The sequence below is a fragment of the Phacochoerus africanus genome, chromosome 7, assembly GCF_016906955.1.
Source record: "Phacochoerus africanus isolate WHEZ1 chromosome 7, ROS_Pafr_v1, whole genome shotgun sequence".
NCBI classification, from domain to species: domain Eukaryota; kingdom Metazoa; phylum Chordata; class Mammalia; order Artiodactyla; family Suidae; genus Phacochoerus; species Phacochoerus africanus.
This window is the reverse complement of record NC_062550.1, coordinates 100,634,025-100,649,460: the sequence shown is the minus strand read 5'-3', so window position 1 is coordinate 100,649,460 and position 15,436 is coordinate 100,634,025. Positions and strand designations below refer to the sequence as shown.

The window sequence follows — 15,436 nt, the reverse complement described above, 5'->3', positions numbered from 1 at the left end:
GAAAACAAAAAGACAACTTACAGAATGGGAGAAAATAGTTTCAAATGGTGCAACAGACAAGGGCTTAATTTCTAGAATATGTAAGCAACTTAGACTACTCAACAGCAAAAAAGCCAATCAACCAATGGAAAAATGGGCAAAAGACCTGAAATAGACTGCTCTCCAAGGAAGATATATGGATGGCCAACAAACACATGAAAAAATGCTCAACATTGCTGATTATAAGAGAAATGCAAATCAAAACAACCATGAGATACCACCTCACACCAGTCAGAATGGCCATCATTAATAAATCCACAAATAACAAGTGCTGGAGGGGGTGTGGAGAAAAGGCAACCCTCCTACACTGTTGGTGGGAATGTAAGCTGGTACAGCCACTATGGAGAACAGTTTGGAGATACCTTAGAAATCTATACATAGAACTTCCATATGACCCCGCAATCCCACTCTTGGGCATCTATCCGGACAAAACTCTACTTAAAAGAGATATGTGCACCCGCATGTTCATTGCAGCACTATTCACAATAGCCAAGACATGGAAACAACCCAAATGTCCATCGACAGATGACTGGATTCGGAAGAGGTGGTATATATACACAATGGAATACTACTAAGCCATAAAAAGAATGACATAATGCCATTTGCAGCAACATGGATGGAACTAGAGAAATCTCATACTGAGTGAAATGAGTCAGAAAGACAAAGACAAATACCATATGATATCACTTATAACTGGAATCCAATATCAGCACAAATGAACATCTCCACAGAAAAGAAAATCATGGACTGGGAAAATAGACTTGTGGCTGCTGGGATGGGAGGGGGAGGGAGTGGGAGGGATCAGGAGCTTGGGCTTATCAGACACAACTTAGAATAGATTTACAAGGAGATCCTGCTGAGCAGCATTGAGAACTATGTCTAGATACTCATGTTGCAACAGAACAAAGGGTGGGGGTAAAAAAAAATGTATACATGTAAGGATAACTTGATCCCCTTGCTGTACAGTGGGAAAAAAATAAATTAAAAAAAAAAGAAAGAAGAATGCGTATTTGCCCTAATGCTGATTTTTATCTGAAACCCTGTTTTTCTCCTTTTAGACTATAAAGCTCCGTGCAATTCCTCCCCAATGGAGGGCACAGTCTTGAGCTTGCTGTGGCCTCTACTGCCTGGGAAAGCAATAAAAGCTATTTTTTTTCTCCTTCACCCCGAAAAATAAAATAAAATAAAATAGCTCTTCATTCCAACCATCAAATTACTTGTGACTAGAAAGCTTATTTCTTTATATATTTGGTATGTACTCTCTAATTTTATAGTTACAGCAATACTTTTTCTAAGAATATTCACACCATGTATATGATACTGAAACCAATTTTAATCTATGATATTATCATTGAATTGTAACTGTCTAGAACCACAATATGTCGTATTTTAACAAATTCTCTGGATATCATTGATATATAGAATATGGTATAAGTATCCATGCAAGCTAATTTTTTTTCAATTTAAGACAATTTGCAAATGATTTGAATTTTAGAGTTTTTTAGGAGTTTTTTTTTTTTAAACTTTAAACCTGATCACCTCTGATTTTAGCGTAACATGTTATATTCTATTTTCTTCCCAGTGTAGCGGTTTTTATTACTTAAGGTGTGAAGAAAAGCTATATTTTAAAAATACAAATTTCCTTGAACCTAGGAGTAGAGGTCTGTGTGTATCTCAAAAAGCATCCCCACTTACCACTGATGCAGTAGCTAAAAGACAGTCTTTTCAGAAATGCTACCCTGAAGGGTTGAAGGTACACCTAAGGATCTAGCTCGAATTCCTATCTCAGTGGATTTAGAGTGACCAAGACAAAGAAGGGATGTGTTAAAAAGAATGTGTATGTATGTATGTATGTAAGAATATATATATATACACACATATATATATGTGTGCATGTATGACTGGGTCACTTTGCTGTATAGCAGAAATTGACAGAACATTGTAAATCAAAAATAATAGAAAAAATAAAATCTTAAAAAATTAAAAATATTTTAAAAAAGAATAGATATGTTAGACCCTGAGGTTCTCATGTTCACAGCCAGAGCATTGCCTTCCTTTTGCTGACACCTCATTTAGCCAAATTGTAACCTGGAAAATGGCTGCTCAGGAGTATTTCATAGGTGTTATTGAATCTGCACTACCATTGTGGGTCCAGCATCCTGGTGCAAAGTTTTTTTATATTCAACAGCTTGCTGAAATGATTATACCCTAGCAGAAAAGAAAACCAGCTTTACCTAACTCCTAAGAATTCCAGCTTATGATAAGATAAGATACTTTAAAAGACTAATGCCTGTCATTGGCACATTTCATTCCTTCTGCTGGTCAGGTGCATTCTGGAATTAAGGTATCAGAAATTTTCCTGGCACCCAAATAATTAGAACTGTTGGCTATTGTCAAGAACTCTTTCCTTCAAATTGTTAAAGCCTTATATTTGCTCTTTTATAAATTAGGAAATTTAACCCAAAGAATCAGGACAAGTAATAGAGCATATTTTTAAGCTGGATGAATGCCAATACCATCTTACCTTCCAATACTCTTTATCACATATCAAAAATTGTCATTATTTCACACTTGGAATTTTATAATTATATTATTTGGAAATTGTAATCATGTCTTCAAGAAAACTTGACTGGGTATTTTGATAAAGATTTAGAATATAATGTAGCTTCCTTGGTACTCTAATGAACTATTTGGTGAGGTGAAATATGGATAGTCAGTTTCTTGATTGTATTTTTATTATTACCAGCTTCAGTTTCAGAGAGGAACCTTTCCTTGTTTTGATAAGAACCTCGGCTAAAGATTTCATGTTATGTATCATATTGTACCTATGAGATGAATGCACTGATTACCTCATCACCTGAAATGAATAGATATTACCTTAATGTAACATCCTACTTTGGAACCATCTCTTTTTCTGCTTATTGTTTCTTTTATAGATTTTATTGGAGCATAGGTAGCTTACAATGTTGTGTTAGTTTTAGGCGTACAGCAAAGTGAACCAGCCATACATAGACATATATGGCCATTCTCCTTCAGATTCTTTCCCCATATAGTCTATCACAGTGTTGAATTGATGTCCCCAAGCTATTCAGGAGGTCCTTGTTATAGACTGGTTTTATGTATAGTGGTGTGTATGTGCCAATCCCAGCCGCCCAGTCCATCCCTCCTACCACGTTTGCCCCTTGGTAACTGTATATTTGGCTTTGAAATCTTTGAGTCTGTTTCTGTTTTGTGAGTAAATTCTTTTGTATCATTTTTATTAGATTCCACAAATTAGTGATTTCATATGATATTTGCCTTTCTCTGTCTGAATTATTTCACTTAGTATGATAATCTCTAGGTCCATCCATGTTGCTACAAATGACATTATGTCATTCTTTTTTATGGCCAAGTAACATTCCACTGTACACATGTACTATAAATTCTTCATTCAATCCTCTGTTGGTGGACATTTAGGTTGCCCACATATCTTGGCTATTGCGAATAATGTGCAGTGGAGTTCCCACTGTGACTCAGAAGTTTAAGAACATCGTGTCCAGGAGAATGCATTTTCCATCCTCGGACTCCCTAATGGGCTGAGGATCCAGTGTCGCAGATGTGGCTTGGACCCATTTTTGCTGTGGCTGTGGCATAGGCCCACACCTGCAGCTTTGATTCAACCCCTAGCCTGGGGCTTCCATATGCCACAGGTGTAGTTGTAAAAACAAAAAACAAAAAACTGTGTAATACTTTGGTGGACGTGTTGGTGCATGTTTCTTTTCAAATTGTGGTTTTCTCCACATATATGCTTAAGAGTGAGATTGCTGCATCATATGGTAGTTTTGTAACCAGAAACTTCCTATGTCATTCATTTAAAGTTTTGTGGTAAATGTGTCAAGTAGTTTTTGATTTGTCAAGCATTTCTAGCTTCAGGGCTCCTAAAAAATTTCAAAACATGTGGACTCAAATTTTGTTAACTAGTGTAAAGTCTGCTGGCAAAGCATTAAGCTTTTTTCTGCTTCTTAACATTGAAAATATCTGATAATGACCCTGAAGAACCAAATCTAATCCTTTCTTTCCTTATTAAAAATCTTTAAGGAAAAAAAAGGCATTGTTTCTGGAGTGGTAGAGGAGTGTAGGGAGCTAGTCAGCTGTGTCCTCAGTAAATGAAAAACTCTGGTATTCCTCTGTTTTGTGTCATTGAAAGGGAAGTGTTTGTACCTCTCTCGTGATTACTCTTAGTTAACACCAAGGCTACCAAGCGCGTAATTGTACTCAGGGATGCATTATGACTTCGGTTGGGCCTCTGCATTTTTGCATTAATAGACAACTTCTCCCATTAAGAACAATTAAAATAACATTTTATAACTATGTTTACATAAACAGGTATATCCTTCCTGACTCTGCAGGTGAGGTAGAGGAGGAACTGTTATCAGAACTTGGGTGGAGTTTTTCTCCTTAACTCTTGGTATTTTAGTAATCTCAACTTGCCATCCTTCGTTTAGTGTTTAGGAACATTTTTGGGTTTTTTTTTAATTAATAAACTTTATTTTAGAGCAATTTTAGGTTAACAGCCAAACTGAGAGGCAAGCGCAGAGTTCCTGCATACCTCCTGTCCCCACAAATGTACTACCTCCTTCGCTGTCAGTGTCTCACACCAAAGTGGTACGTGTTTTACAGTCAATGAACCTACATTGATACATCGTTATCACCCAAAGTTCACATTGTATATTAGGGTTCCCTCTTGGTGTTCTACATTCTCTGGATTTTGACAAATATGCAGTGACATGGATCTACCATGTGGTATTATATGGAATAGTTTCACTAAAAATCCTCTGTGCTTTGCCTTTTCATCCCTCCCTCCTCTTTCTTCCTTCCTTTCTTGCTTTCTTTCTCTTTCTTTTGTCGTTTTAGGGCTGTGCCTGTGGCATATGGAAGTTCCCAGGCTAGGGGCTGAATCAGCACTGTAGCTACCACAGCCATAGCAACACCAGGTCGGAGCCACATCTGCAACCTACACCACAGCTCACGGCAACACCAGGGATCAAACCCATGTTCTCATGGATACTAGTCAGGTTCATTACTGCTGTGCCACAACGGGAACTCCCCCTCCTAATTCCTAGCAACCATTAATCTTTTTGTCTCCATAGTTTTGCTTTTTTCCAGAATGTGATGCAGTTGGAATCATACAATAATTCTGAAACATCTGAAAAGCCTTTTCAGATCGGCTCTTTTCACTTAGTAATAAGCATTTAGGTTTCCTTTGTGTTTGTTCTTAGTTGGATAGCTCATTTCTTTTTAATGCCAAATACTATTACATTGTATGGATAGATGTAACAGTTTATTGATCAGTTCACCTCTACTGAAAGACTTCTTGGTTGCTTTCAAGTTTTGGCTAATACAGATAAAGCTGCTGTAATATCTGTGTGCAGTTTTTGTGTCGATATATGTTTTCAGTTCATTTGGGTAAATACCAAGTAGCCAGACCGCTAGATTGAATGCTAAAAATGTTTAGTTTTGTAGGAATCCACCAAAACGTCTTCCAAAAGGTCTACCATTTTTCATTACCACCAGCATTTACTGAGAATGACCCACGTCCTCATCAGCATCTGATATTATCAGTGTGTTTGGATTGTGGGCATTTTGTAGGTAGTGATAACTCATTGCTATAATTTTCAGTTCCTTCATGAATGTTTCTTTGTTATCTTTTTATGTTCTTTGCTGAGATGCCTTTTAAGGTCTTTGGCTTATGTTTTAATTGAGACATTCATTTTCCTATCACTGAGTTTTAAGGGTTTCTTTGTATATTTTGGGTAACAGTCATTTATCAGATGTTGTTTTGCAAATACTTTCTCCCAGTGTATGATTTACTATCTCGTTCTCCTGACAGTGTCCCTAAGAGCAGGAATTTTTAATTTTAATGAAGTCCCACTCATCAGTAATTTTTTCATAGATGTGTCTTTGGTATTGTATCCAAAAACTTATTACTGTGTCCAAGGCCATCTAGATTTTCTTATATTTCCTCTTCTTGGGGCTTGGGGGTTTTAGGGTTTTCCATTTTGCTTTTAGGTCTGTGGTTCTAGCATCAATAGTTGGAAAGTCTTGTCTTTATTGTATTGCCTTTGCTCCTTTGTTAAAGATCAGTTTATGTATCATGTGAGTCTGTTTCTGGGTTCTCTCTTCTGTTCCATTGATCTGTTTGTCTATTCTTTTGCCATTATCACATTACCTTGATTACTGTAGCTTCATAGTTAATCTCCAAGTAAGGTAGTGTAGTCTTCCAATTTTTCTCTTCTCCTTCAAAATTAAGTTGGCTATCTGCCTCTTTTGCCTTTTTGTGTAAACTTTAGAATCAATTTGTTGATATCCACAAAATACCTTGCTGGTGTTTCGATTGGAATTGTGTCATATCTATAGATCAATTTAGGAAAAACAGACTTCTTGGCAATATTGAATCTTCTTATTCACAAAGACTTTTCCATGGAACATCTTTCCGTTTATTTAGTCTTCTCGATATCTTTTGTTAGGGATTTGGAGTTTTCCTACTAGGAACTGTTGATTGTTTAGTAAGGACTTCCAGTCACTGAAGGAGTTTATTTAGCCCCTGTGACCATCAATATAGTCTTCTGAAAAAAAGCCCATGTTCTTTTCATGAAAGGCTTGAGAAGTACTTCAGAGGGGCTGGGCTTGGACACCTCTTGCTTTCTGACTTGGTTTTACATAGCAGTGGTCTTATAAATTGATCCAGACTTTTGCTCATCTCTCAAAAATTTTTGTTATAATCCTTACTAGGATTCAAGGAGAAAATATAATTTTAATTTTCCAGTTCATGAAAAATAGGGTAATCACCACCCATCTTGTTTTAACCCCTCTTGTTTCAATCCTATTCTCACTGTATTTCAGATTCACACCTATTTCTGAAATATACAGAAACTTTGAGTTAAATTATTTTGGTTATCTTTTTTTGGGTCATGCCTGCAGCATGTGGAAGTTCCTAGGCCATAGATCGAACCCAAGCCACAGCAGTAACCCAAGGCATAGCAATGACAATGCCAAGTCTTTAACCTAGGCCACCAGGGAACTCCATAATTATCTTATTTTTAGAAGAGTGTGTCCAATACTTTTCTTCTCATAATGCAGCCTTTTATTTACTCCCAGCCTAAATTTCCAGCTTCTTGAATTTCCCCTTTGTGCTTAAGAAAAAAGAAGTTAAATGTGTTTTAAGAACTCTAAAAATTTACTTTGTAAATTACATGATATATTTAAAAAAAACTTTACCAGTATAACTTTCTTTACAAAAATCAGTGTTTCTGAGATATACTTTGTGTTTATATTATTTAAATAATAGGCATATGGTTATTTTAGATATGAACTCTTCTTTTCAAGATTATTAGTTTTTTCCCTGCTTTTCAATAGGAATTCTCTACTTAAAATATTACCTGCTCTGAGAATCCTCAATGGTGAAATGCTAACCTCTTCTCCAGAAAGTCACACTGAAGAACATCTAGAATTAGAGCATTTCCTGGTACTTTGTCGGTCCCAGATTAGAGAATTTAACTTACTAACTGAAAAATATATTGCTGGAAAAGGGTAAGACTCTTATCTTCCATTTGTCATAATTAAAATATTTAATGCAGTTTCTACATACGATTAAAAATTATTCTGATTAATATAGTCATACTTTTTTGGACTAGTGCAGTGTGTTTTAGGGATATTTTCTCTTTAAAAAAGAACTTCAGAGCATTTTTTTATTATCTGAAATGTATAAATATGTATTTTGAACATAATTTGAAATATAATTGAAATGCTAAAATTATATAAAACAAATGAAAACGTGAGGATAGCACATCAAGATACATTGCAAACATTGGTTCAGTTGGTCATTCAGTGAATTTATTCAGCAGTTATTGGTGGGCCAGACACATAATAGGTAAATATTAAGCTTTTTCCTCAAAGAATTTGTGATTACATTAGAGGAAATTAGAGAAATAATACAGTGGAGCAAGGCCAGTGTTATAAAATATAATATTTACTACATACATTTATTATATACAAGGTATCATATTGCACATATATTTGTATATTAAGGTATTTGGGAGTACAGTGGAGAAAAGCAGTCAACATACTCACATATTCAGAGGTCAGAGGCTCAGAACAGAATCCTAAAAATATATCAAAGAAAAAGAACTTCCCATTCCCCACCCTGAATTCTGAATGCATTACTGTCAATGAATTACAGTTGATCTTTTAAAAACTGTATTTTCTAATTTATATGCTCCAAGAAACATAAATGAAAAAAGAAAAATTATTTTTACTTATGATTGCTCTCCATTATAGGTGGAGCAATAATACATGCTTCCAAATGTCTAAACTTACTTACTAAATTATATTTAAAATTTTTGCTATTTGTACCTTCATTCATGCTCATTCTATATAGGAACTGGTTTTTCATTCTGTGATGCCACCATCACCCTAATTCCAGAACCAGGCAAAGATACCACCAAAAAAGAAAACTACAGGCCAATATCTTTGGTGAATATAGACTCAAAAATTCTCAACAAAATTTAAGCCAACCGAATCCAACAACATGTAAAAAGGATCATACACCAATGACCGGGCAGGATTCATCCAAGGTTCGCAAGGGAGGTTCAACATATGCAAATCAATCAACATCATACACCACATTAACAAAAGAAAAGTCAAAAACTACATGATCATCTCAATAGATGCAGAAAAAGCATTTGACAAAGTCCAACATCCATTCATGATCAAAACTCTTCCCAAAGTGGGTATAGAGGGAATATACCTTAACTTAATCAAAGCCATTTATGACAATCCCACAGCAAATATAATACTCAATGGATACAAGCTGAAAGCCTTCCCATTAAAATCTGGAACAAGACTAGAATGCCCATGCTGTTATTCAGCATGGTACTGAAAGTCCTAGCCACAGCAGTCAGACAAACAAAAGAAATAAAAGGCATTCCAATAGGAAGAGAAGAGGTAGAACTGTCACTATATGCAGATGACATGATACTATATATATTGAAAACTCTAAGGACTCAACTCAAAAACTACTTGAACTGATCAACAAATTCAGCAAAGTAGCAGGATATAAGATTAACATTCAGAAATCAGTTTCATTTCTGTATACTAACAATGAAATATTAGAAAAGGGATACAAAAATACAACACCTTTTAAAATTGCACCCCAAAAAATCAAATACCTGGGAATACACCTGACCAAGGAGGTGAAAGACTTATATACTGAGAACTCTAAAACATTCATCAAGGACATTAAAAAGGGTTCAAAGAAATGGAAAGGTATTCCATGCTCCTGGGTTGGAAATATTTAAATGTTTCTGAATATAGTCTAGTCAGATTATAAATAGATCTCACAGCTTTAAAAATAATTCTAATTGTTATAAATAATATTTACTTTTAACAAATACTAAGATTATTTGCATTTATCTTTTTGCAAATGTAAACTAATATCTCCTTGTGCATGTATTGTAATCTAAAATTTTTATGTCAAGGTGATTCTTGACACTCCTCATGTTGAAATTTAGATTTCTCAATTTTTCATTGTTATTACAACTTAAGTTTCACTTTAGAATTGAAAATAGACTATATTTTTATGTTTGATCATAAATGGTGGTAAATTGAACATTTAACCAAAAATAGTTGGCATCACATATTGAATTAAACCTTTTCTGTGTTATTAGCCAGTAAAATGAATGAAATACAAAATATCAAAATATATCGGAGGTACCTTTGCTAACATCTACATGTGTAAACATAGAAAGTATCTATCTCTATAGTTAAGGAAATAATTATGACTTTCATTTTATTTGGTATAGTTAAACCTAACAATTGTTCAAACAAATCATAAACATTTATGTCTTAAAGTATTTGAATTCTCTTTGCAATTGATTCTTCTACCAGAGAAAAATGAGAATAAAAACTTTCCCATAATGTAATTTATTTGTTTTAAGAGTCCAGTACAAATATTTTGCATGGCAAAAGTCAGTGTACGAAGTACTTTTAACTTCATTTCCTAAATAACTTCTCCAAATTTAGGCAGCCATGATTTCTCATGTGGTAGTAAAAGCATGGATTTTTCTCATTCATTTATACCAAAAATATCTAGGATAAAAATGGTTCTAAAACTTCCAGACAGTTTGTCTGGATTGATGGATTGAAATTAACTAACCAAATATTTTCAAATTTTGTTAGAAAGCAGATCAATTTTTATATAAACAATCAGAAATAATTTTTAATGAATGTTGTAGTAAAGTTTAATATGCATGCCAAACCACACAGATCCATTTTCAAACCTATTCAAGTTTTAATATATGCCGATGTAATTCTTCTTATTAAACATCCTCATTATTTATTTGCTCAGAAACATAGTTACCTTGGATGCTACAGAAAATCTCTGCTATTATTTTAAGAAATTGATGACACTTAGTAATGAGTGTCGATATGCACATGAACATGGGGATGTAAGTTTCAGCAAAAGAGAAGAATCAAAAGCCCAGCAAAATCATTTGGCTTCTACAAACAGGGATGGCGTACTGCAAAACAGAGTCCTTTCCTCTTGTGCAAATGAGTATGAACTGGACTCCCCAAAGATTTCTGAGAAGTGGATGGACTCTGGTTCCAGTCCTTCCCCATTAACCAACCCCTTACGTGAAGATACCGAAGAAAGAAATCAGGGAAAAATAATGGGCCAGAAAAGAGAAGACAACAAGGCAAGCATTTTTCCCACCAAAAAAATAGCATTCATGGAAACAGTAATGACAAGGTCTCTACGGAAGGACTGCCAGAATATTGACGATCACGAGAAAAGGTACGATTTATAGATCATTTTTCTCTGACAGTTGTATTTTATTATTTTTATGGATAATCTTAGTTACTGTTACCAAGTAATAACTTGGAAAGGATTTACATCACTGTTCTTATATTTCATAGTAATGTAATCAGGTGTTTATGGTATGAACTAATTATGAATGACCGTGCAGACTAATTTAGTTGAACTTTGGCAGATGCTTATTTAATCGACTAGTGCTATTGAATTTACAGTGAATGTGAATTTATTTTTTCAGCCTTCTAATTTCTAAATAAGTAAAATGAATTTTTAAGAAGAAACAAGATAACCACATTATTCTTAGAATGCTCTAAAGATCACTCACATGACATGCTTCCAGGGCAGGTCAGAAAATTCTTCCTGCACATGTGTTTCTCAGATTCCTTCCGCTTAAAATATTCGGCATGCCAGGGTATCATATTCTGGGATAGTGTTAGCCAGGGTACCCCAGACATTGCCTGCTCGAATCCTGTTAGCTCTAAACACTGCAGACATTACCTGTTGAAATTTCAGATAAACAACACTTTTAATTTCTTAACTCATGATAAATAAAATAGCCAAAGGATGGTAATAGGGCAGCGTGAAGAACTAAAAATAAATAAACCAGAGGCCTAAAGAACAAAGGGAAAAGCAAATGTACACGCACTTGCTGAATCCCGCCATTCAGTGATTCAGGAAGATTCACTATCTGTGGCGTAGGTGTTTCCTAAGCACGATTTACCTGTGTTCTTATGCTAAGGGCACTTTTATCATCATTATTTTTACTGGAAGGAAAAAAAAAAAAAAGGTGTTGCTAGTAATAATAGGGGCTGTTTTTCTCAATTTGGTGAGCACCTTATGTTAAGGAAGCCCTCAAGTCAGCTTCTTTCCCTGCTTTCCCTGCTTCTTGCTACGTGGTGGAAAGCAATTCTCATGTTAGTGTCGCCGAAGAAAATATCCCCCATCCATTTTTTTTTTTTTTAAATTTTCTCCCTTGGGAAGTTTTAATGACAGTAGGTTGAGGAATTCAAGCATTCAAGGGCTTGTCAGCTTTATAAGAAATTCACAGTTACAGTCAGTGAAACTTGTATCGGTCGAGAAATATAAAATGCTGCCTCAGGTTAGACGTGTTTTCTTACAAGCCTTTCATTCTTCTTTACCAGTTATGCATTGCAAAGAGGTTTTCAGATTTTTTTTTCTTTGTCACCCAAATACATATTATTGTGCCTTAAAATGCCCTAACTCCAATTTTGTTCAAAAGATGAATCAATTAAGGTTGAATGACTGAATTTGAATTAATTCCATAGCAAAATTTGTAAGCTCTATTTGCCCTAGGAGGAGGAAATGATTTGTTGAAATGTGATTTTTTTCCCCCCCACGTATTAGGACTACAAGTAGTTTATCTTAAGCCAGAAAGAAGTTTTATCCACTAACCTCAATTTTCAGAGCAAAATAGGTTGCCTTCCACAGGCTTTAGAAAAATGATGATGATGGAAGTTCCTTGGTGACTCATCAGGTTAAGAATCCAGCCTTGTCACTGCTGTGGTGTGGGTTCGATCCCTGGTCCAGGAACTTCTGCATGCCGCAGGTGTGGACAAAAAAATGGTGATGATGATAATAATATTAATAACAAAAAATGGTTACGTCTCTGCTTTCTAACTTCTTACAAATGTATTTCTATGAGAAAATATGTATGTATGGTGAGAGTAGCATTTATCACTTAACTCCGCTTTGCCTTAAACTCACTGGTGTGGGAAATGAAAAGATTTTCTTGGTCCTGACAATTATGAAATGACTGAAAACTGTTCCAAGGAAGCCAGGGGAAGGTGACTATGCAAGAATCACATCTCCTTTCTATACCTTTTAAACTAAATTTAAGAATCTGAAGACTGATTAAGAGATAATTGGAATTTGACTGTACTCTGTACCTTTGATAATGTCTTCGCTTATCTCTCTGAGCAAAGGAAAACATATACAATTACAAAGAGTTGAATGAGCAAGCAAACTGAGAGCACACTTACAGCCAATGTGCATTGTTATCCACATTTTCTAATGTTGCTGGGCAGCCTGTGGGGATGTGGGGAGAACATAACTGATCGATTCAGTTCCTGAAACTGGCAGATAGATGCAGGCTAGCAAAACGCTGAAACTTACTATGGGACTTATAAGAGTGTGATTTCAGTGTTTGTCCATAGGGAGGAAAGTGATGGGTCTTTTTTCTTACGGTGATGGGGTTGGGGGTGGGGGGGCGCCTTCCTCTCAAATCTAATCTCTCCGCTGTGAACAGGGTCCCTCCTCTCCTTCCAACTCAGTATCATCGCTCACATGTGTCCCCCTCTTTGGCATTATCACTTTTCTCCGCTTTACGGGTTCAGCATCCTCAGCATCATACATCACCTCGGTAATATCTTCCTCCTTAAAAGAAACAAATACAATTCCTAGTACTCAGGTCCCTCTCGAAGTTACTGGCCTGTCTCCCTCCTTCAGATTTGCAGGTTTCCGTACCATTTTTACTTCTATAGTCATAGTTAAATGAATAGGTCTTATTTTTAAATAGCACTTTATATATTCTATATTTACAAATAAATGTAGCTTATGAGGACCTCTTATCTATGACTGTATTATTTATGGGTACTAAACAAAATTTTCATTTCTCTTCTTAATAGTATGGCAGCTGTGATAATCCAGGCACACTGGCGTGGCTACATGGAGCGCAGACAGATTCATTTCTCTGCAAAGCTACATCCTCCTGCAGTAGAATCCCTGACATCCCAGCCAAATTCCCACATTGAAATTCCAACTGTTTTAAAGAAAGAAGAAATAAAAAATACTGTGACTATCCAAGAACAGAGGGAGAAATCTGCTATTCTCATTCAGGTTAATTTTAATCTTTGGGTGAAATTAATCATGAAAAATGTATTTTTTACCTTTCACTGAGTTATTCTGCATAAAAGGCAATCCCCAAATCTTAGTAATTTACAAATACACTGATTTATTTCTTATTCATGTGATGTAGGCTGAGGATGGGGGCAGGCTGACTGTGCCTCTGCTTCGCATCCAAGCTGAGGGAGTAGTCTGTAATTTGTAAACACTCTTCTTATGACTGAGGGTCAAGCCGGACCACACAATCATATTAAAAGTTGTGTTCAGATGTGTCATTTGCAAATGTCACTAATCAGCCTATTTCTAGAATCCCTTTTTTTTTTTTTTTGGTCTTTTTGCCTTTTCTAGGGCCGCTCCCGTGGCACATGGAGGTTCCCAGGCTAGGGGTCGAATTGGAGCTGTAGCTACCGGCCTACGCCAGAGCCACAGCAACATGGGATCTGAGCTGCATCTGCGACCTACACCACAGCTCACGGCAGTGCCGGATCCTTAACCCACTGAGCAAGGCCAGGGATCGAACTCTCCATGTCATGGTTCCTAGTCAGATTCGTTTCTGCTGTGCCACGACGGGAACTCCAATTATTTTTTTAGAGTTGGTACTGTTTGTTAGGCACAGTGTTAGGCTCAGGAAACATAACTAGGAACAAAACATACAGGATCTCTTCCCTTGGAGAGTTGGTGTCCTAGCGGAAGAGTCAGACAAATTAAATAAATACATCAAATAGGATCTGGAAATTCATGGTACTGCACCTGAATTGAATCATAGTACCTAAAAAAAATTAGTGTAACCCTTCGTTCAGAAATTTTTACTAGCATATATTCTTTTGGGATGTGCAGATAAATAAGATGAATACACATGTTAGATAGTGATAAGTACGAAGGGGAAAAATAAAGCAGGAGAAGCAAGATAGGATTATCAAAGGAAAATCACTCACTTTCGGTTGGATGGTCTTCCGCATCCATCCTCTGGCGACGTTGCAGTGAGAGATAAGCCTTGGGAGTGTGGGGAAGAATATCCCTCAATTCAGAGGAGTAGAGTATTTGAAGGCACTGGTTTAGGAAAGTACCTACAGTGTTACAGAGCAGTAAGAAACCAGCGTGGCTGGAGAGGGATGAAAGGGAGAATGAAATTATGAATCATAAGTCATTGTAAAGACTTGGGTTTTACTCTGAATGACATGAGAAGATATTACAGGAATGTGAGCAGAGGACTCACACGACCAAGTTGATGTTGTGAATATCCTGTAGGAAGGCAGTGGTAGAAGCAGCACAATCAGTTAGGAGGCTGTTGCAGTAATTCAGACAGTGGATAACGGTAGCGTGGACCAGAGTGTTACAGTAGAAGTGGTAAGAAAATCACACTCCGGAATGTATGTTGATGTGTCTTGAGGGTGTACAGACATACTTTGAAGGTGGAACTGACAATATGAATACATGAGGATGTGGTCTTGGAAAGACAGGGACGAGTAAGGGATGCCTCCCAGGTACTGGCATAAACCACCAGAAAAAATAGCCTTAAAATCAAGTTGCTGGGTTTTGCTAACCAAGACATAATTTTCAAGAGAGTTATCTTTGCCATGGTTCTAAGGAATGTATTTAGTATCTCAGTTGACTCAATTTATCTGGGCTATACTTCTAAGATAATACATAGACAGAGATCTCTTACTGGTGCCTGAATGGTGTTGG

General features: G+C 36.1%; 1 protein-coding gene across 2 annotated transcripts in view; it reads left to right on the top strand.

Moving 5' to 3' along the window:
- Positions 1-15,436, top strand: part of LRRIQ1 (leucine rich repeats and IQ motif containing 1) — a 175,425-nt gene that overhangs the window by 59,953 nt on the left and 100,036 nt on the right. For both annotated transcript variants that reach the window (XM_047788336.1, XM_047788337.1), the window contains exons 9-11: positions 7,435-7,608; positions 10,424-10,870; positions 13,534-13,744. In XM_047788336.1, the coding sequence (XP_047644292.1) occupies positions 7,435-7,608; positions 10,424-10,870; positions 13,534-13,744 (832 nt within the window). The remainder of the gene's footprint in view (positions 1-7,434; positions 7,609-10,423; positions 10,871-13,533; positions 13,745-15,436) is intronic.